Source organism: Megalobrama amblycephala, linkage group LG2 (genome assembly GCF_018812025.1).
Source record: "Megalobrama amblycephala isolate DHTTF-2021 linkage group LG2, ASM1881202v1, whole genome shotgun sequence".
Lineage (NCBI taxonomy): Eukaryota > Metazoa > Chordata > Actinopteri > Cypriniformes > Xenocyprididae > Megalobrama > Megalobrama amblycephala.
This window is the reverse complement of record NC_063045.1, coordinates 23,966,594-23,987,802: the sequence shown is the minus strand read 5'-3', so window position 1 is coordinate 23,987,802 and position 21,209 is coordinate 23,966,594. Positions and strand designations below refer to the sequence as shown.

The 21,209-nt window shown below is 35.5% G+C and overlaps 1 protein-coding gene across 1 annotated transcript; it reads left to right on the top strand.

The window, feature by feature from the left end:
- Positions 1 to 23: 23 nt before the first annotated feature.
- sec13 (SEC13 homolog, nuclear pore and COPII coat complex component) lies at positions 24 to 9,930 on the top strand. The gene is made up of 9 exons (XM_048167285.1): positions 24 to 189; positions 977 to 1,021; positions 1,110 to 1,225; positions 1,302 to 1,453; positions 1,538 to 1,671; positions 2,756 to 2,889; positions 4,854 to 4,974; positions 5,147 to 5,293; positions 9,468 to 9,930. Exons 1-9 carry the CDS (start codon positions 187 to 189, stop codon positions 9,576 to 9,578), a joined length of 963 nt encoding a protein of 320 aa, XP_048023242.1. The 5' UTR covers positions 24 to 186; the 3' UTR covers positions 9,579 to 9,930.
- The last annotated feature ends 11,279 nt before the right edge of the window (positions 9,931 to 21,209 follow it).

Genomic DNA, 21,209 nt, shown 5'->3' with positions numbered 1-21,209 from the left:
ATAGAGCGGAACCTTTGTTTTGTTCCACCCGGAGACTTTAGCAACGGAAATACAGTCCGTACTGGGCGGTCAGTCTGCCACGTCGGAAATATTATCAGTAATTTCATTTCGGAAGATCAGAAGAGCAACTAGGGACGTTTTTTTTTTTAGGTGTTGAGGGAGTTTGTTGGAGGGATATAATTAAATATGGTGAGTGTTACATTATTGACTGGGGTTTGATTGTTCTCAGATATCTAAGTGTTCGGATTCTGTAGCTTCATAACAAATGACTAACGTTAAATGGAAAATTAAATGTATTTTTACATGTCAAACCTAATTAGATATTGTTTGTTTTCAAAATCTTTATAAAAAGCCCTTGTAATATAGAACAATTATCTTTGATTCTGTCAAATAAGTATGTTAACAAAAAAGTACCATGCTGTTTTAGCTATGTTTGATCCGAGTTTAATGAGCTATCAACTTAGATTTAATACTTTTTTTTTTTTTTTTGGGACAAGTCTGTAAATAAAACTACTTAAATGTTTGCAGTATATTTAATTTAATGCTGTCAATTGATTAAAATATTATATCCAGCTAATAACGTGATAATTATTAAATAACAAAATAATCAATTGCATATATCAGTATTGGCAGAAAAATGAAAAATACCCCCAAATAATTAAAAGACTTTCTGTGTGTGTGTGTATATATATATATATATATATATATATATATATATATATATATATATATATATATATAATTTTTCTCTTCTAAATACAATCTAAATACCTTAGTACATGACTATGATAATCATCCAGTTCCAGTGTAATTCAAAGACACCATACTTGTAATTTTTAAGATAAACTGAATGATGAAATCAAAAATTCCGTTATCACTTAGTTTAATCTGATGCACATTAAAGTTAAAAATCATTGATTCATTAACAGCAAATATTAGTTTAACTCACATTTCAGCACATCTTGTGTCTTTTTAGGTTTCGGTCATTAACACAGTGGACACCTCGCATGAGGATATGATCGTGAGTATCTCCATCCATCCTGTCTCCATCTTTACTTTTACTGCATCTTTTTCAACATTATGACTCTGATTTGACGTTCTGTGTTCAGCATGATGCTCAGATGGATTATTACGGCACCAGACTTGCCACCTGCTCCTCTGATCGCTCCGTAAAGATCTTTGACGTCAAAAACGGAGGGCAGATCCTTGTGGCTGATCTGAGGGGGTATGTGAAGCACTCAACTAAAACTAGGGTTTCCATGGAGTCGGTTTTGATTTTAATTCTAATACTCTATTTGCAGCCATGAGGGTCCAGTGTGGCAGGTGGCCTGGGCTCACCCCATGTACGGCAACATCCTGGCATCCTGCTCCTACGACAGGAAGGTGATCATCTGGAAGGAGGAGAACGGCACCTGGGATAAGATGTATGAATACACAGGCCACGACTCCTCTGGTAACTTCACGCTTTTGATTCTCATATCAAACACTGTGACACAGGATCACGCTGTGGACAATCACACATTCTGTTCTCCTGCAGTGAATTCTGTTTGCTGGGGACCGTATGATTTCGGGTTGATTCTGGCCTGTGGCAGCTCAGATGGTGCAATTTCAGTGTTGACCTGTTCTGGAGATGGACACTGGGATATTAAGAAGATCAACAATGCACATACAGTGAGTTTTACCTTTATAAGAGATCATAAAATATACATATACAGGGCTCCAAAAATCATTATTTGATTATTGCAGTAAATTGATTTATTTAACTTTTAATTTAATGTAATTGTTTTTAAAATATTTTTAAGTTCAATTAACTGTCCTTATGCATTCAAAAACTACCAACACCTTTTGCATTACTGGGTCAAAACCCATAACCTGACCCGGTGAGGTTATACCACAGTCATAACTTAATATTTTTCTACTAAAACCATATTATATCTGATCAAGAACTTCTCATTAATGAGTAAATGTGCAAACATTTCAATATTTTTGATGTTACAATGTTACAACTATGTTATTACTGTACAATTACTGTCATAGCTTTTTTTTTTTTTTTTTTTTTTTTACTTTTTTTAGTAAAAAAATGGAAATTCTTTGAAATTTCGGACCCACTTTATATTAAATGGCCTTAACTACTATGTACTTACATTTAAATTAATCATTCGATACAATGCACTTATTGTGTACATACATGTTTTTACATTGTACTTATATTTTAAAAACACCTGCATGTAATTACATCTGTAATTAATTTCTATAATTACATTTATAATTACACTGTTGACCCATCCCTTAACCCTTACCCCTACCCTTAAACCTACCCATACCACCAAAGCTTTCCCTAACCTTACCCGTATCCACCTCAATAGCTGAAAATGTGTTTTGCAATTCAATATGAACCCAATAAGTACATTGTACTTATTTTTTGATGTAAGTACATAGTAGTTAAGGCCACTTAATATAAAGTGGAACCTAAATTTCTCTTGAACTACAGCAAGAAAAAAATACTGCAGAAAAGATGCAAGAAAGAAATATTTTTTTGCAAATTTTTATTTAAAGGGGCCTGATCTGTACAGGCTCTTTGGGAAATTATAAATCATATATTTTGACATCTTGAATGCTGATTGAACAAAACAGGGTTCAAGACATGCAATTAAGAGGCTTCGGCCAAGTATGGTAGATGTCATAAAAGACTGGCCCAATTGTACTTCATCCTGTTATTTGAGCTTTTAAATGGTTTCTCTGGTCTTTATGGCAGATCGGCTGTAACGCTGTGAGTTGGGCCCCAGCTGTTGTCCCAGGAAGTCTTATTGAGCAGCCAACAGGACAGAAGCCCAACTACATCAAGAGATTTGTGTCTGGAGGCTGTGACAATCTGGTCAAGCTGTGGAAGTGAGTGCAGCCCTTATTTTAGAGTGCACAGTGACTAGCACCTGCTGTCAGCTTCTACACTTGGTCATAAATAGACCCACACAGAAATGAATAGAATTGAAAAAAAAGAATAAAGCTAGTTTTTATTTTCTACATTGTGGTGATTAAATGTATTTAAATGTCATATAACGGTGCTAAAACTGCTACATTCTTATTGATGCTGACAGCATTGTCAAATTAGCTAATAATAAGTGACCCTATTATGCTATTTTAAAGGTTTCTAATTTTGTTATGGAAGTCTCCTACAATATATTTACATGCATCAAAAGTCAAAAAACACTTTTCTCATAATATACATTGCACATCACCTCATTTCTCAGAGAGTCTGAAAATGCTTTGTTCAAAGATTCAGTCTCTCTAAACCCCTCCTTTCTGAGAGCCTACTCTGCTCTGATTGGTCAGATGGCCCAGTCTGTTGTGAAATGAATCGCAGCCTTTGCGATTTCATAATCGCACTAAGAATTGCGTTTAAGCGCGATTTCGATGTTATTTTTCGTATCGTGCGATACATCGTGCAGCCCTAAGTACAGGTCTCAGCTACAACTAAAGTGTTTGAGGATCAAAGTAGACATTGATCAAGGGCAGCCAATGAAGATCATAGGCTGGCATTATGCAAATTTGTTACATTGTTCCATAGGTACGTAACAGGAAGTGAGACTGGAATTACTGACGACTTGATTCTATCTTTTACAAGACAATAACTTTATTTGTCATGCACTTCAATCTTTAAAACTGTGCAGACTTTTATATTCACAAACTGCTATATTGCACACTGCATGAAAGGTAATATCCAAAAAACCATAACAGCAGCACTTTAAAGGTGCCCTAGATTCAAAAATTTAATTTACCTCGGCATAGTTAAATAACAAGAGTTCAGTACATGGAAAAGACATACAGTGAGTCTCAAACTCCATTGTTTTCTCCTTCTTATATAAATCTCATTTGTTTAAAAGACCTCCGAAGAACAGGCGAATCTCAACATAACACCGACTGTTACGTAACAGTCGGGGTGTACGCCCCCAATATTTGCATATGCCAGCCCATGATTGAGGCATTACACAAGTGCAGCCTGTATTAACGTCTGGATGAAAGGCATTAGACAAGGGCAGGACGTCTGGATGTGCACAGTTGAATCATCAGACTAGGTAAGCAAGCAAGAACAATAGCGAAAAATGGCAGATGGAGTAATAATAACTGACATGATCCATGATATCATGATATTTTTAGTGATATTTGTGAATTGTCTTTCTAAATGTTTCGTTAGCATGTTGCTAATGTACTGTTAAATGTGGTTAAAGTTACCATCGTTTATTACTGTATTCGCGGAGACAAGAGAGCCGTTGCTATTTTCAGTTTTAAACTTGCAGTCTGTATAATTCATAAACATAACTTCATTCTTTATAAATCTCTCCAACAGTGTAGCATTACCCGTTAGCCACAGAGCACTATCAAACTCATTCAGAATCAAATGTAAACATCAAAATAAATACCATACTTACGCGATTAGACATGCTGCATGTCGAACACATGCAAGATCCATTTTGAGGGTTATATTAGCTGTTTGAACTTTTTTTATGTTGTTTAAGGCAAGCGCGAGCTCTTGGGGCGTGGAGCACGAGATTTAAAGGGCCACACACCCTGAATCGGCTCATTTCTAATTATGCCCCAAAATAGGCAGTTAAAAAAATGAATAAAAAAAAATCTATGGGGTATTTTGAGCTGAAACTTCAGACACATTCAGGGGACACCTTAGACTTATATTACATCTTGTAAAAAAAGGTTCTAGGGCACCTTTAAAAAGAATAGTTCACTCAAATTCAAATGGAAATTTTTATTATTATTTGAGTTTGAAATACAGCACCTTTTAATATCTAATAGAATATTTAATAGAGTAAAATGTGCTGACATTCATACTTTCTTTCCAGAGAAGAGGACGGCCAATGGAAAGAGGACCAGAAGCTGGAGGCGCACAGTGATTGGGTGAGAGATGTTGGCTGGGCTCCTTCCATTGGTCTGCCCACCAGCACAATAGCCAGCTGCTCACAGGTAATAACAGACAAATGTTTACTCTAAATATTGTACTGTGTGACTCTTCCAGTATCAATGTGAATGATAATTGTAATAAAAATACAATTAAAGTAAATTGAATTAATTGTTTTATTTTATTTTATTCCTGTAACTCAAACAATAGAGCATGGTATATTAAATTATATTATAGGATGGTCGTGTGTTTATCTGGACGTGTGATGACCCAGCCGGTAACACCTGGACGGCCAAACTTCTCCACAAATTCAACGACGTGGTGTGGCACGTGAGCTGGTCCATCACAGGAAACATCCTTGCTGTGTCAGGAGGGGACAACAAAGTATGTACCTGTCAAATATGGCCCTAGAATTTGAATTTAATAAATAATTTATCTTTGGTCTTTGGAACACAAACAAAGATTTTTAATGTAATATTTTTAAATGTCTCTTACGTTCACCAAGGCTGCATTTATTTGATCAAAACTACATTAAAACAGTAATATTATGAAATATTATTACAATTTAAAATAACTGTTTCTATTTCAAATATATTTCAATTTTAAGATGTAATTTATTTCTGTAATCAAAACAGAATTTTCAGCATCATTACTCCAGTCTTCAGTGTCACATGATCCTTCAGAAATCATTCTAATATGCTGATTTGCTGCTCAAGAAACATTTTTTATTATCAATGTTGAAAACAGTTGTGATGCTTAATATTTTTGTGGAAACTCTGATACTTTTTTCAGGATTCTTTGATGAATAGAAAGTTCGAAAGAATATTTATTTTAAAAACAAATCTTTTGTAACATTATAAATGTATTTACTGTCACTTTTTATACATTTAATTCTTCCTTAACATTAATTTCTGTAAAAAAAACAAAACAAAACAAAAAAAAAAAATCATACTAACCCCAAACGTTTGAACGGTACTATATATATCTACTCCAAAACTAATTAAAAATGACTTTTTTTAATCAACCATTGTAGCAAATTAAATGGTTAAAGTAAGAGCTAAAACAATACAGTTACAGTATAGTTAAATCTTTTATACCAATATCTTTTTTTTTTTTTTTTTTTTTTTTTTTTACCAATATATTGTAAAAATGAGCAATGTTTACCCAAATATATTTTACTTGTATATTATTTTTGCTTTTTAATATATGAAGTTTTGAATCAGTTTATTAAAATGGACAGTTTGAATTGTGCATCTTTTTGCTGGTGGAAGTTTAAATTAGGGATGCACCGATGCCACTTTTTCCAGAATGAGTCCGATATTGATACTTTCATTTTTAGTACTTGCCCATACCAAGTAGCGATACCTGTATTATCATTGCATTTTTAATTTATTAAAAAAAATATTGGGCTGCAAAACCAAAAGAAGATTAATCAAATTAGTTGGCTCAGCAAATAGATATTTAAATGCTGTAGAAGTATTGTTCATTCTTAGTTCATGTAGTTAACTAATGTTAACTAATGAACCTTATTGTAAGGTGTTACTGGATTTTTTTCTACTGGTTTGGTTGGGCCAGTGCTTCAAATTTTTAGATATCAAATGTAAAATAACACTGCATAGTTTTCACTCTATAAAATAAATATAGATTAATCATTTCTAAAGTTACAAAAGATATTCAGTCAAGAGCAGTGAGTGATTTTCTTTCTTTTGTTTAACATAAGACAGTAGTATGTTTATTAGGCTGCTGTCACTTTAAGAGCTGCACGTATCCAAAATACTGTTACACATTCACTTAAGACATAACCGACTATATTTCACAAGGATACTTATGCATTTTGACATAATCGTGTGAATTTGTCCATTCAAGTGCAAGGAGACATGAAAGAGAACTCAATTTAATAGGCTATTCGCACACTGTCTGAGAGGCACCTATCTGGGTGCGCTTCAGATGTTTGCGCTCAGAAAACTTGGACTGTACCAACTTCCTGTAATAATGTAGGGAACCACTAGTTATACATAAATCATGTAACCGTTCATGTTTTTACTTACCATACCAATTAGTATGGTACATACTAAATGGTACATACCATTTAGTTTTAATCCAAATGAAGCATATGTGCTGAGTGAGCGATCAGCAATCAAGAGCATGAATCAGAAGTGCGCTCTCTCTCTTTAACGTCAGTTAACGTTAGTACATGTTCATCATTTTACTTCCTTTGCTATTTTCATATCTGACCGAACTATAAACTTTCCAGCGATGTCTGTGTGCGCTCAATCCACTCTACGTGCTTAGCTTATAGCAGCTATAGCATGAATATTTCATTTGTTTTATATTCTCTTAATAAGATACATTTACTTTATAGACATCCTTCTCTATATCTACATTGTGCTCTGTCTACTCTGTTGTCGGCGTTTCTTTGACTGGACATAAACACTACACACGCTGCGTGCTATCGGTTTTTGGTATCGGATTATTTTGATGATTTTGAGTACGAGTACACGAGCGCAGTATCGGGCCCGATACCGATACTGGTATCGGTATTGGTGCATCTCTAGTTTAAATAACAGGCTCTAAAAATTTTCTCAAGAATGGATCATCAAGCTAGTCTAATGACAAATAAACAGCACACAAATCATTGTGATATTAACACTATATATTTGTTGTGTGGCAAACTCAAACATGATTCACCCTGTCACCAACTAAAGGACAGGCAATGAATGTTCTTTGAGTAATTCATTATGATTCATTGACTTTTCACCATGAAACTTATGTTGACAGTCTTCGGTTGTCTTCCCGTGGGATTACGGAATAAAGATGCTGCCGTTGGAGCATGTGGGCAGCTTACAGCCCTGCAAAGCAGCGATTTACCCAGCATCATTACTCATTTTACAGTGCCTGAGTATTAAAGCACTCTCAGGTTCAGGAATTAATGACTGAGGTTATATCACCCAGCACTCGGCCCTGTGTGAGGGAATCGGTCCCCGACATTGCCGCATATTGAAATGAAGACTCCGGGTTGTTGCGCTTTCAGTGAGATGCTCTGCCTTGTAATTATTCACGGCGGCAAGCGACGGGTCGAGCCATTTACTCTCAGACGAACGTGCCATTATCTGATGCATTTATAAAACAGACAGCTTAATAATGCAAAAGGGCTTTGAAAAAACATGCAGGTTAAATACAGTTCTCTCGAGGTGCTTCTAGGGAGTTAAAGTAGGCATGTTTTTGTTTTTTTACTTATGGTGTGTATGCAGTGATTCTAAAAGGGGTTTTCTATGCCTTGTTATCTCGCCATAATTATCTTACACCACCTACATTGAAAAAAAAAATTGTGTAGAAACCATTTTCACTCAGATATTGCTAGTAAATTTCACCAACAATCACAAAGAAACAGCAATTAACAGATTTAAACATGGAATTTCAAATAGTATTTTCTTGTAAAACATAATCCAGTAACCTTTTGTTTTATTTACAACTACAAAAATCTTTTTCTACTGAGTAGATGAGCTTTGGGGTTTGGACCAAAAAAGAAAATATTACATTTAGTCCTAGTTCACTTTGTGTTCACACTGCCACCAAACAAAACAGCTTTTATGGCGTATATTTTGCAACTGAACTTGCCAAACATGCAAAACCTTGCTCGTTGTCTGTGCGAACATGTGATGGTATTTTTGCAAGCTGAAAGCTCATGAAAAGTTTATAAAATGTGTAAACGAATCCAAAGTGCGGCAGGAATTCCTCCGTTACACACACAAAGATTTGCTGCGAGGAGACATTTGCTTGATCTGGTTTGCTTGAGCATTCTGTTCTTTTTAGGGTCACATCTCGTGACATCATGTCCTGTTTTTGGTTCATTTTAGATGTTTTTGGTCCATGTTGCGCTCATATTTCAGTCGAATCAAACTAAAGTTCATTTGGAAGTGGACTGAGACCCACCTTTTGAGTGAAGTGAAGTGAAGTGACATGTGGCCAAGTATGGTGACCCATACTCGGAATTTGTGCTCTGCATTGGATGGGATTTAACCCATCCAAGTGAACACACACACCGTGAACACACACCTGGAGCAGTGGAGCCATTGCTGCGGCGCCCGGGGAGCAGTTGGGGGTACGGTGCCTTGCTCAAGGGTCTCACCTCAGTCGTGGTATTGAGGGTGGAGAGAGCGCTGGATATTCACTCCCCTCACCGACAATCCCTGCCGGACATGAGACTCGAACCTATGACCTTTGGGTTACAAGTCCGACTCTCTATCCATTAGGCCACGACTGCCCCACAAGCAGGCCCAGCCCATTTATTTGGCGTACATCAAAGTTCAAATGGCAGTGTTCACACTTATTCAGATGAACCGCACTAACAAAGCAACTGCACCAGAGTTTGTTTTAATCGAACCAAACCTGCCAAGTGTGAACACGCCCTTAGATTGCTTCACTATCACTGGAACTGGAAGATGCAATGCTTTCCTTTTCCTAACAGCTTCTAACCTGGTAGTGTTTTTAAAGGAATCATTCAAGCACTAAAGAAATTACATTATTTACATTGTTTCCCATTGACTTTTGCTCATAGGTGACCCTGTGGAAGGAATCAGTGGACGGACAGTGGGCCTGTATCAGTGACGTCAACAAAGGCCAGGGTGCCGTGACCTCCATCACAGACAGCCAACAGAACGAGCAGTGAAGCCCATCTCCTCTCTCGCCCGTGGTGGAGCACCTCTAATCAGACTAGGGTCACATCCTTCTGCCCTCAAAGACTTTTCTCCAACGTTAAAAGTGCATCTCACTCCCAGGCGGCAGAACCCAAATTAATTTTTTTTTCTTTTTTCTTCAACATTGCCCTGATTTTTAGATCATTTCCATTGGTTCATTTCCAAACCGGATGTTTGAGCTGATTTGTATTGTTTGTAAAAATTCTTAACATGTCAATTATGTTGAGAAGGAAAAAAAAATACAATATATGAAACATTGGACATTAGTGTGTTTCAAAACCTGGACGACCATTGAAGAATAAAGTTTTCTATACTAAACTATAACTAACCTGTTTATATATATATTTTTTTTTTTTTACAATTTGTTATTAATACCACATAAAATATCTCAATCATTTTAATTAACTTTTAAAGACATATCAGTACTAACCATTTACTTGATCAATACATGTTACTGGTTTGTGCACGAGTCATGTTTTTCTTTTTACAGAGAAAAAAAAATCTTTGTCTTTATTTTATTTTTTTCATCAGAATGCAGGCCCTCTGAAATCACTTTACTTTTTTGAGGATCACATCACAAATTCCTCTTGTTTTTAGCCCTTTTCCTTTTAACGACCTTGCTCCATTCTGGTAAATATCGTACATTTTCACAATCTGTGTTTCCCAATAGCATCTTTAGCCAAATGGTCGCAAGTTCCATCATTACCAACGTTCTGTTTCCCGAAACCACAGTTTCAAGGAACATTCGCAAACAGCTTCGCAAAGTTGTGTGATTGGACAGTTAGCTAGTTAATTTTTCCAATGATGCATTATACTATGGTAGTTATGCAACAAATGAGATCATACAAATTCGCCATCAATTTGCCAAAACATAAAATAGTTATGAATTGCCATATGAGTGTTGGAATGAAATTGGTTGTGAATGACATTTCATGTTGACTTTAAACCATATTTCAAAAAGCAATCCCTAGAGCACCATTAAACAACTAAACCATGAGCAAAACCGTTGGCATCACCTGCATAATGTGTCAAATAAACATGCCGTCTAAACATCCAGCGTGAACATACTATGGCAGTTGTTTCCATTACTGTCAGATTAAATTATCCCTCGGTTACAGATTTGGCAGAGTTGCCCAAGGGTTCAAGAGATCAACACAGAGGCCTGCCAACCCCCCCTCGGCCTCCAGTTATGAGTTTGCTTCTAGGATGGTGAAAAACCTCCATATGTGTGCCAGCCTCTAACTAGCGCAAGTGAAGTGTCACTTAGAATTACGTGTTGATATTGTTTTGAGAAATGCGTACTTTCACAGACTGGGTTACACATCAGCTTAGCGCTTGTGGTTTACAGTTCTGACAAGTTCCTTACTCATATTACAAAGCCAAAATCACTCATCTTCAGTAAGTTTCACCATCATTTTTCAATAGTTTTCTTTTTTCTTTTAAATTCTTTAGTATGTTTCAATGACCGAATCGAAACTTGCAGACTGATATTAAAGGTGCCGTAGAACGTGTTTTCAAAAGATGTAATATATAAGTCTAAGGTGTCCCCTGAATGTGTCTGACGTTTCAGCTCAAAATACCCTATAGATTTTTTTTTTTTTTACTGCCTATTTTGGGGCATCATTAAATATGCGGCGATTCAGGCTGCGGCCCCTTTAAATTCTCCTGCTCCCCGCCCACGGAGCTCGCGCTTGCCTTAAACAGCATAAACATTTAGAAAGACAATTTACAAATATCACTAAAAATATCATCATGGATCATGTCAGTTATTATTGCTCCATCTGCCATTTTTCGCTGTTGTCCTTGCTTGCTTACCTAGTCTGTTGATTCAACTGTGCACAGATCCAGACGTTAATACTGCCTGCCCTTGTGTAATGCCTTGAACATGGGCTGGCATATGCAAATATTGGGGTCATACATACATTAATGATCCCGACTGTTACGTCACAGTCGGTGTTATGTTGAGATTCGCCTGTTTTTCGGAGGTCTTTTAAACAAATGAGATTTATATAAGAAGGAGGAAACAATGGTGTTTGAGACTCATTGTATGTCATTTCCATGTACTGAACTCTTGTTATTCAACTATGCCAAGGTCAATTCAATTTTTAATTCTAGTGCACCTTTAAGTTTTAACCCTGTATTTTTACATTGTGACATTATTTTATTAAAAATTAAGCACTTCCAATTCACATATAAAGTGACGTGACGTGAAGGCCAAGTATGGTAACCTATACTCAGAATTTGCCCTCTGCATTTAACCCATCCAAGTTAGTGCACACACCCCTGGAGCAGTGGGCAGCCATTTGCTGTGGTGCCCAGGGAGCGATTGGGGGTTAGGCAAGGGCCCCCTCAAGGGCACCTCAGTCATTTCCTGCCAGTATTGAAAATCGAACCTGCAACCTTCAGGTTACCAGTCTGACTCCCTAACCATTTAATGATTTAAATTAACTTAAAAAAAAAAAAAAAAAAATTAACTTTTAATATAAATTCAATATTTATGTAATTAATTATTTAATAGATTACTTTTTTTAAATAGTGAATTAAAAATAGTGGAAAAAATAGAGAATTGTTTACATAATTTAATTGTAGTATTTGTTGTACTGGCTTTAAGCTGATATTAATTAAAATGTTTGGCCATTTGATCCTAATTTTTACTACATTACAGAAAGGAATATATACACTTGCAAAATATAGTTTTAATATTTAAAAAAGCTGAAAATGTTCTCACAAATTAAGAAAAGTAATGTTTAAAAGCTCTAATGATCTTTCTGCTAAATAAAAAGTACCATGATAATGTGTTTGGGTGTACTATTATAATCTTTGAAGTATAATCCATGGTGAATGAATATGTTAATCATTCAATAGCGTATTGAATGGCAGCATCTGTACTACTCAGAGCTCGTTAGAAGGTAAGGGTTAATCCGTTTGCTGTGGCATATTGCGTGGATCTGAGAGTGTGCCGGCGGTCCACGCGTTCACACACTTTGGTGAGGCGGTGACACTCCTTGAGTCATTTGCGCTCCGGTCTCAGAAGTGACAGCTGATGCCCGCTCATGGACCACTGCATGAACACCACAGAATCTGTCCACGATACACCTGATCACCGACATATCTTCGGCGTGTTCCCTAACCATTACAAACGAGCGTCCGTTTCTGCCTCTCTCCGCATAACGCATTACTCTTAGTTATTTGCCATGCCAAGCTGGAGGAGAAACCTGACTTTTTGCCTGCAGAGAATGCACGACGAAGGTAAGTGAATTGATTTCACACTTATGAATCGAGTTTCGTGCGTACTTGCTCATCGGTTCTAATGCGCATATAAAGCTACGGCGTGCGTAATAGACATTAGCTCTGTGAATTCTGTGTCTGCTGCTCTGCAACCCACGTGTTAATGAAGTGGCATGTGTTTTCCCTTGCTTTGTATCTATAATGATGCCTTCAGTTGTTTCAAGCAAATTGTGTAGTGCCCCAGGACATAGCCTTGAGGTTCTCCTCTATAAATGTTGGGTGATTCCTATTGTGCAGCACTTTTCCATGTCTTTATATATTGGATAAATCACAATAAAATGAACATGGTGTGAATTTTAAATAATTGTTATTAAATATACGAGATGCAACTTTTAACATGAAAAACTGGCACTTTATTATGAAGTATTAAATGGAAATATTTCAAACAAATCATATTATATTTGCAGAATATTATTTTTATTTGGTAATTAGTTTATACTTTATAATACCTTTATAATATAGTTTATAATATAAATAATTTATAATTTATACACACCTGGTGAAAATAAACAAGTTATAATCAATAAAGTTGAAGCATCCAGTCTTGACCAGAACATGTTTCTAAAGTCTTGTATACTTGTTTTTAAATAAATGCTGCTTTAAATTACAACACAGGAATTTATTTTTAATTACAAATTACAGAGTTGCCAAGTATTGCATAACAGGAATGATCCCCTTAGTACATAGCCTTGAGGTATTCCTGAGCTCCTAACAATAATAATGTCAAAGGCAAAATGAGTTGTGCCCCAGAACATAGCCTTGAGGCACTCATCAGCATCTTGATCAGCGATGTTCAAAATAATATTGAACTGAATGTTCATTGACCAGGGGAGAGATTTTGAGTCACTTAACCTGACTCAACTCTCTCTATCTCGTGCATTTAGAAGATGACATGAATTGTGCATGCAGAGAGGTTATAATGTCAGAGATGTTGTGTGAAGCCATTGCATTGCAGATGCTTTTAATATTAAAGTTGGTCACAATCAGTAAATGACATAAGTTAATTAGCACTAAACTCAGTTGGTCACCGCTGGCCAAAATGTTGTTGAAACACTCAGAAGAACAAGGAGAAAATTGCATTTTTATTCTGTTTTTCTATCTCTCATTCAGGAGCTAATCCTCTTATCAGAATTTGAATTCCAAGACTCGAGATCCCATTAATCATAAGAACCAAGTTAAATTAGAATAGCGAGGATGAATTTGCAGTATATGATGACAAAGTATGTGTGTGTGTGCATTTGGAGGAAGTTGTAGCACTGATAGAGCATTGCCTGATCATATCTGGTACTGGCTGCAGCAGTATATCTGGACAGAATCCCGCGTCTAGCTCCAGCAGAATTGATCGTAGCTGCATGACTGCTCAAGACCTTGAACTGAGTTCTGCACCAGGTTTTTGTCCATTTGCTTTTTAAATTCTGATCAATTGTGATGAACCTTCCTGTTCCTGGTTTGTGTGTGTGTGTTTCATCAATGGGGCCCTGTATGCCATGGCATTTCAAATGGCACTTCAGAAATATTTCCTCTGCTTTGGTCAGATGAGGTCAGAGAGCAGAATGCTCATTTGCCCTCTGCTATAGAGCCGTCATCTTCCTCCTATTTTTAAAACACTCTGCAATCACATGTATGTTAAATATCAAAGGGTTGTGCCCTGTTGCTGAAGTCCAATCATAGCAAACATTGTTTGACAACCCACAGAAAGATTGTCTCAACCTCTTGAAGTCAATGGAATGGTTCTTGGAATGGTTGTTTTGAAAATGTGATCATGAGGGCAGTCATAAGGTTATATATACAGTGCCTTCCACAAATATGGGCACCCTTAGTAAATATGAGCAAAGGTGGCTGTGAAAATAAATCTGCATTGTTTATCCTTTTGATCTTTCATTCAAAAAATTCACAAAATTCTAACCTTTTATTGAAGTAAAACAATTGAAAGTGGGGAAAAACTAACATTATGAAATAAATGTTTTTCTCCAGTACATGTTGGCCACAATTATTGGCACCCCTAGAAATTCCTATGAGTATTCCTATGAGACATTTTTTAGCACACCAGGGTGACTAGGAGCATGAAATTGTCCAGCCATGACTTCCTGTTCCACAGGAGTATAAACATGAGGAAACACAAAGGCCAAATTCCCTTAATCATTCATCACAATGAGTAAAACCACAGAATATAAAGAGCTTTTTGGCAGCAAACCCACCAGATGGGTTTGGTGCACAAATGGATAAAAAGTACCCCATGCCCACGGTTAAATATACTGCTGGATCTTTTATATTGTGGGCCTATTTTTCTGCTGGAGGTCCTGGACATCTTGTTCAGATACATGGCATCATGGATTCAAATCAAATACCAACAGATAAAAAAAATCAAAACCTGCTTCTGCTAGAAATCTTATAATGGGCCATGGTTGGATCTTCTATCAGGACAATGATCCAAAACAAACATCAAAACCAACACAAAAATGTGTCACTGAGCACAAAATGAAGCTTCTGCCATGGTAGTCCCAGCTCCCTGACCTGAACCCTAAAGAAAATGAGTGGAGTGAACTGAAGAGAAGAAGCACCAACATGGAGCTGGAATCTGAAGGATCTGGAGAGATTCTGCATGAAGGAATGGTCTCTGATCTCTTGTCAGGTGTTCTCCAAACTCATCAGGCATTATAGGTGAAGACTCAGAGCTGTTATCTTGGGAAAAGGACATTGCAATAATTGGGTGCCAATAATTGTGGCCAACGTGAACTAGAGAAAAACATTTACTTAATAATGTGCTTTCTCCCCCATTTTCAATTGTTTTATCTAAATGAAAGGTTAGAATTTTGTGATTGTTTTAATAAAAGATCAAAAGGATAAACAATGTAGATTTATTTTCACAGCCACCTTTGCTCATATTTACTAAGGGTGCCAATATTAGTGGAGGGCACTGTATATTTGGATATTTGGCCTTTTTTTGGATCATGTGGAACACCGTAAGCCATATGAAACATGCAGAACAAATATCTATGTAAATCAATTGTGAATCCAATGCTTTAAATTGCATTTTATAAAAATACAACAATTTATATAAGGATAGAAAGTTGCATTCATTCATTTGCATTGGTTTCGTATGGTTTTGAAAAACTTTTATACCCTTTTTGAGTTTAAATGTTATGTCATGTTTTGTAACGTTGTTTTAAAAAATGACAATTCTATTAAATTAATTTAATTAAATTAATCCAGAATTTATTAATAATTTGTTTTGGGGGTTATTTTACAACTGAAACAAAACTTAATATATTTTTGAGACCTTAATTTGAGACTTGAAAGTCATGAGGGTTTGCAGGGGTCCTCTTTATGATATCATTTGCTGTTTTTATTTATTTATTTATTTATTTATTTATCTATTGCATGTTTTATTTATTTATTGTATTTATTTCACTATTTGATTTGGTGAACAAATGTGTTTTTTTTTTAAATAAGAAATAATATTTTAACAATGCTGCCTCTTGTTAGAAATAATAATAATTACTTTTATCTATCTATCTATCTATCTATCTATCTATCTATCTATCTATCTATCTATCTATCTATCTATCTATCTATCTATCTATCTGAGTTGTTTATTTTCATTATGATAGGAGATTTTTACTATCTGGTCCCAAAAATATCAAAACGAATCCTAAGAGGTGTATTCAAGTAATTTTATGTATTAATTGAATTAAAAAAACTAACTTTCATGTAACCCCTAAATTATTTCATGTAACCCCCACCCCCCAATTATATCTGCAAAACTGTTGAATCATATGGCTCCAGGTGGATGAAAGGACCTGCTTAGCTGTGTCATTTGAGGTCACATACACATTTAAATATTAAAGTATCAAAGACCGAGCCCATTAACTCACTACAAACCCCAAACTCCACTCAAGTTCATTGTAAGTTCTTCATTTTTCAGTGTTTCCCATCTATTTTCATAAGCGATCAAGATAACGTGTCCAATTTACATAATCTACTTTGGAGCCACACTTTACAAATCCCTCTGGCTAACATACCACTTCTCGCAATTCACTGATTTTACAAATGACACTAGTGGCATCAGGCCTTCATCACATTAGCGTCTACGCTCAACCTGAAATGTGTACGTCCCCGTTCAGGTCTTCAGTGATACGCTTTCCTCGTTTAATTCACCCTCTGCATAAATCTACCCTCATTCCACGGAACGGCAAACCCACGACTCCTCTTCAACGCTCATCCTCAGAAGCGCTCGAGGGTCCATTATAAATATATTCAGAGCTTCAGGAATTTTGAAGACTCTGGGGTATCATTCGGACAAGCAGATGTGTATAGTATGGGGTTAGAATGGTTGCATTATTCCAAATAAATAGATTGAGATTCACAAATAAATGTAAAGAGATTCACAAAAATTCATAAATAAATAAAACGAGATTTATTTATTTTAGTCTTTTTGGTATTTGCTTTTGATTTTCAAAACTCTTAGTACAAAACTCCAAACTCATCACACTTGTAACACAGCTAGTCATTCTTTCAAAACCTGATCTCATGCTCTCATTCTAGTTGTACAAATTTTCATTCTACATAATCACTGTTTCAAAACACAAGATCTTGTAATATGTAATGAGAACATTTGGTTTAATCACTGAAACACAACAGTATGTTCTTCTTTCAGTTTAGTACTTTTAACAATCAGTTAATTCAATAGCAAACAACGCATTATGCATGCTTCAAATCACCCTTGTTGCTGAAATAATTACAGTAACACAGGCTATGCCACCTTAGAAAATACACTTACATTACCTAAATTACATAACTGACATAAAATTAATAATGTTTGTAATAGTATCTATTCAGTGTGTTATCAAAAGGTGTAAAGTATGACATAGTCGTGAGGTTTTGTGTAGAACAGAGTGTGCTGCATATACAGTAAATGTTCTCACTGTACCACATGACTGAATCTATACTGTAGTTGATCTTTACAGATGAAGGGTGAGTTACAGTATGTGGCAGTCTCTACCACGGTAATGCCTCTTTTTACAGTATCACATGGCATACTATAATGTATAACAATGCCATCTGTCTCCCTTCTTCTGATGCACCTCTAATCAATCTGATGTTATACAGTCATTTACTGTTTCTTTTCCCTTGTACTCTATGCTGCTCTGTGTTCACAAATTTCAAATCTCTCTGCATCTGTATCTCTCTCTCTCTCTCTCTCTCTCTCTCTCTCTCTCTCACACACACACACACACACACACACACACACACACACACACACACACACACACACACACACACACTGTTTTACGGTGACTCTCCATAGACATAATGCTTTTTTAACTGTACAAACTGTATATCCCCCTACACTACCCGTACCCCTAAACCTACCCATCACAGAAAACTGTCTGCATTTTTTGAATTTCAAAAAAACACAGTTTAGTATGTTTTTTAAGCCATTTGGTTTACGAGGACACAGAAAGTGTCCTCATAAACCATGTTTATGTTGTAATACCCACGTCATTCATTATACACATTTGTGTCCTCATAAACCATGTATACAAGAACATACACACACGTTGGCATATGTGGTTTACGGGGACTCTCCATAGGCGATGATGATGATTTTTATACTCTACAAACTGCATATTCTATCCCCTACCCCTACCCCTACCCCTTAACCTACCCATCACACTTTCTGCATTTTTACATTTTATAAAAATATCATTTCATATGATTTATAAGCTGTTTTCCTCATGGGGACCAAAAAAATGTCCAAACAAGGTCAATTACCATTCTTGTTGGGACATTTGCTTCACAATGCAGTGTTTACCAGGACCACACACACACACACTCTTTGAAAATTGTGGTTATCATCTAAGATAAATTGCTTATAATTCATTACATTTGATTAACCATATCGGAAATAGCAAATAATTTCTATAGAAACTATGACTATAGAATCAATCTACACAGCAAAATCCCTAGAGTTAAATAAACTCTGCTCAGAATACATATGGTCCCTCTCTAAATAGTGTTAAAATGACACTGAAGCAGAGTTAAAGTTAATGAGATAATTAAGCAATTAATTAAGTAATGATTGAGCATTAGTGATGAACACCTGCTGTTAACAAGCAGAATCACTGAAGAAAAGAGAAACACAAGAACTACGACTTCAGTCACAGCCTTAGATGAAATCAACTGAAGATAAAAATTGTTAAATCTCTGAAGATCTGATAAACAACTCAGAATTACCAGCTTCACATATTACTAACCAGACTGCCTGATTACATCCAAAGCAACTGATCATATATTTTGTCATTTATTCATTTTGGTTTTGTATTACCAACCCTTTGAAACTACAGCATGAGAAGAAAGTGTTGCAGCAAACAGATATATTGAATAATTTTAAAACCATGTAATGCATAACAATTTTTGAACTAATGCATCAATTAGACACACACAGACATCAAGAATCAGCATATGAATCTCAACAATAGTGATAAAAATTAAATAAAAAAAACGCTTCACACTGCAGTGCATGCTGGGTATCATCATAGGACAAAACTCCCATCATGCACTGCAGTATGAATGATTATTGTCACCACTGTTGAGGATTGAATGCTAAGTTTTCATGTATAAGCCTGAGCTGTAATAGTTGCTCATTTTTAGCAATGAAGCATTACATGCTGGCATTTATTTAATGGATTTTATTTATTTATTTATTTATTTGCAATTTTTTAATAACCGAATCTCAGTCAAGAAACCAAAGAGAAAGAGACCTCTTTGTGATGTTCATTTGAAATGGCTTTCAAACAGAAAATTCAAGCTGATCTGCTCTTTCAGTCTTTTGATTCAGCAATGTACAAGTGTTTGTTCTGAAACACTATTGCAATGGCTCAAATGCAAATTATTTTAAAAACATAAAAGGGTCGAGAGCCCAACTAAAATAAACCCTGACCACCATGATGGTGGCATAATTTTTTGACCAATAAAACACCAACATCTAAACCTCTGTTAATTCTCAATAAGAACCTCTTCTGTGAATCATATCTTTTAATCACATTTTGAGTTTTAATGTCTTTTATCTTCAGTTGATTTCATCTAAGGCTGTGGCTGAACTAAGGCTGTGGCTGAAGTCAGTTGTAGTTCTTGTGTTTCTCTTCTTCAGTGATTCTGCTTGTTAACAGCAGGTGTTCATCACTAATGTTCAATCATCACTTAATTGCTTAATCACAATTAATTGCTTAATTATCTCATTAACTTTAACTCTGCTTCAGTGTTACTTTAACACTTTTTAGAGAGGGACCATATGTACTCTGAGCAGAGTTGATTTAACTCCGGGGATTTTATTGTGTATAGAAATCTATAGGTGTACCAAATGATCCACAGATAACCATTAAGTTGGCTTAAAAATAGACAAATGTATTAAACTGAATGAAAAGAGATGCACATTAAAACTTTGATAGTAATAGCATTATGAAAGGCAGTTACTGTGAATGAAACATTAGATGAAACACTTATTTTGTGTTGGATACTTTGTGATTTTGTGTATTGTACTAATACAATTGAAAATATGCTGAAATGTTTGAAAAAAGTGCACATTTGATGATCTGTTGTGATATTAGTACTAAGAGTTTTGAAAATGTACCAGCTGCTTGTGAAAACTGCACCAAAGCAATTTAAAAAACTAAGTACGTAAAGTATTGAATGAAAATGTCTCTGAAACATTTGTGTATTTGACAAATATTGCATTTATTTCACTTCATCTGTGATAAAGTATGCAAACACCATACAAGCATCACTACGCTCTGTTTTCAGCACCTCCCTGCAAGCGGCAACTCTTGCAGATCGGTTGCATCCAGCCGCAGCCAATATCGAACACATCTACTATGTTATCTCATTAGTCTTTGTGTATTTATAGCCCTCTTGTTCCCATTGTCTTTGTCTAGCTTTGTTTCATGTAACCTCTGTTAGTTTGTCAAGTTATGTTCAAGTTTAGTTTTCACATTCATGTGCTCATGTTTATGTTATAGTTCTGTTTATTTTATATATCGTTAATAAAACTGCATTAGGGTTCACTATGCTCGCTCACATTACACTTAATTTATAATATAATATAATATATTATAAGATAAGATAAGATAAGATAAGATAAGATAAGATAAGATAACTAATAATTTTAAGTCTGAGGATGCTGGTTTAATTCTGGATTCTCATTAGACATGCACATCCATAAAGCTTTTGGGTTTTTCTAAATTCAAATAATTTATGTGGTTCACATAATAAGTTTGGCTGAACTGATAAACTCTAATGAGAATGTTTATGGTTCA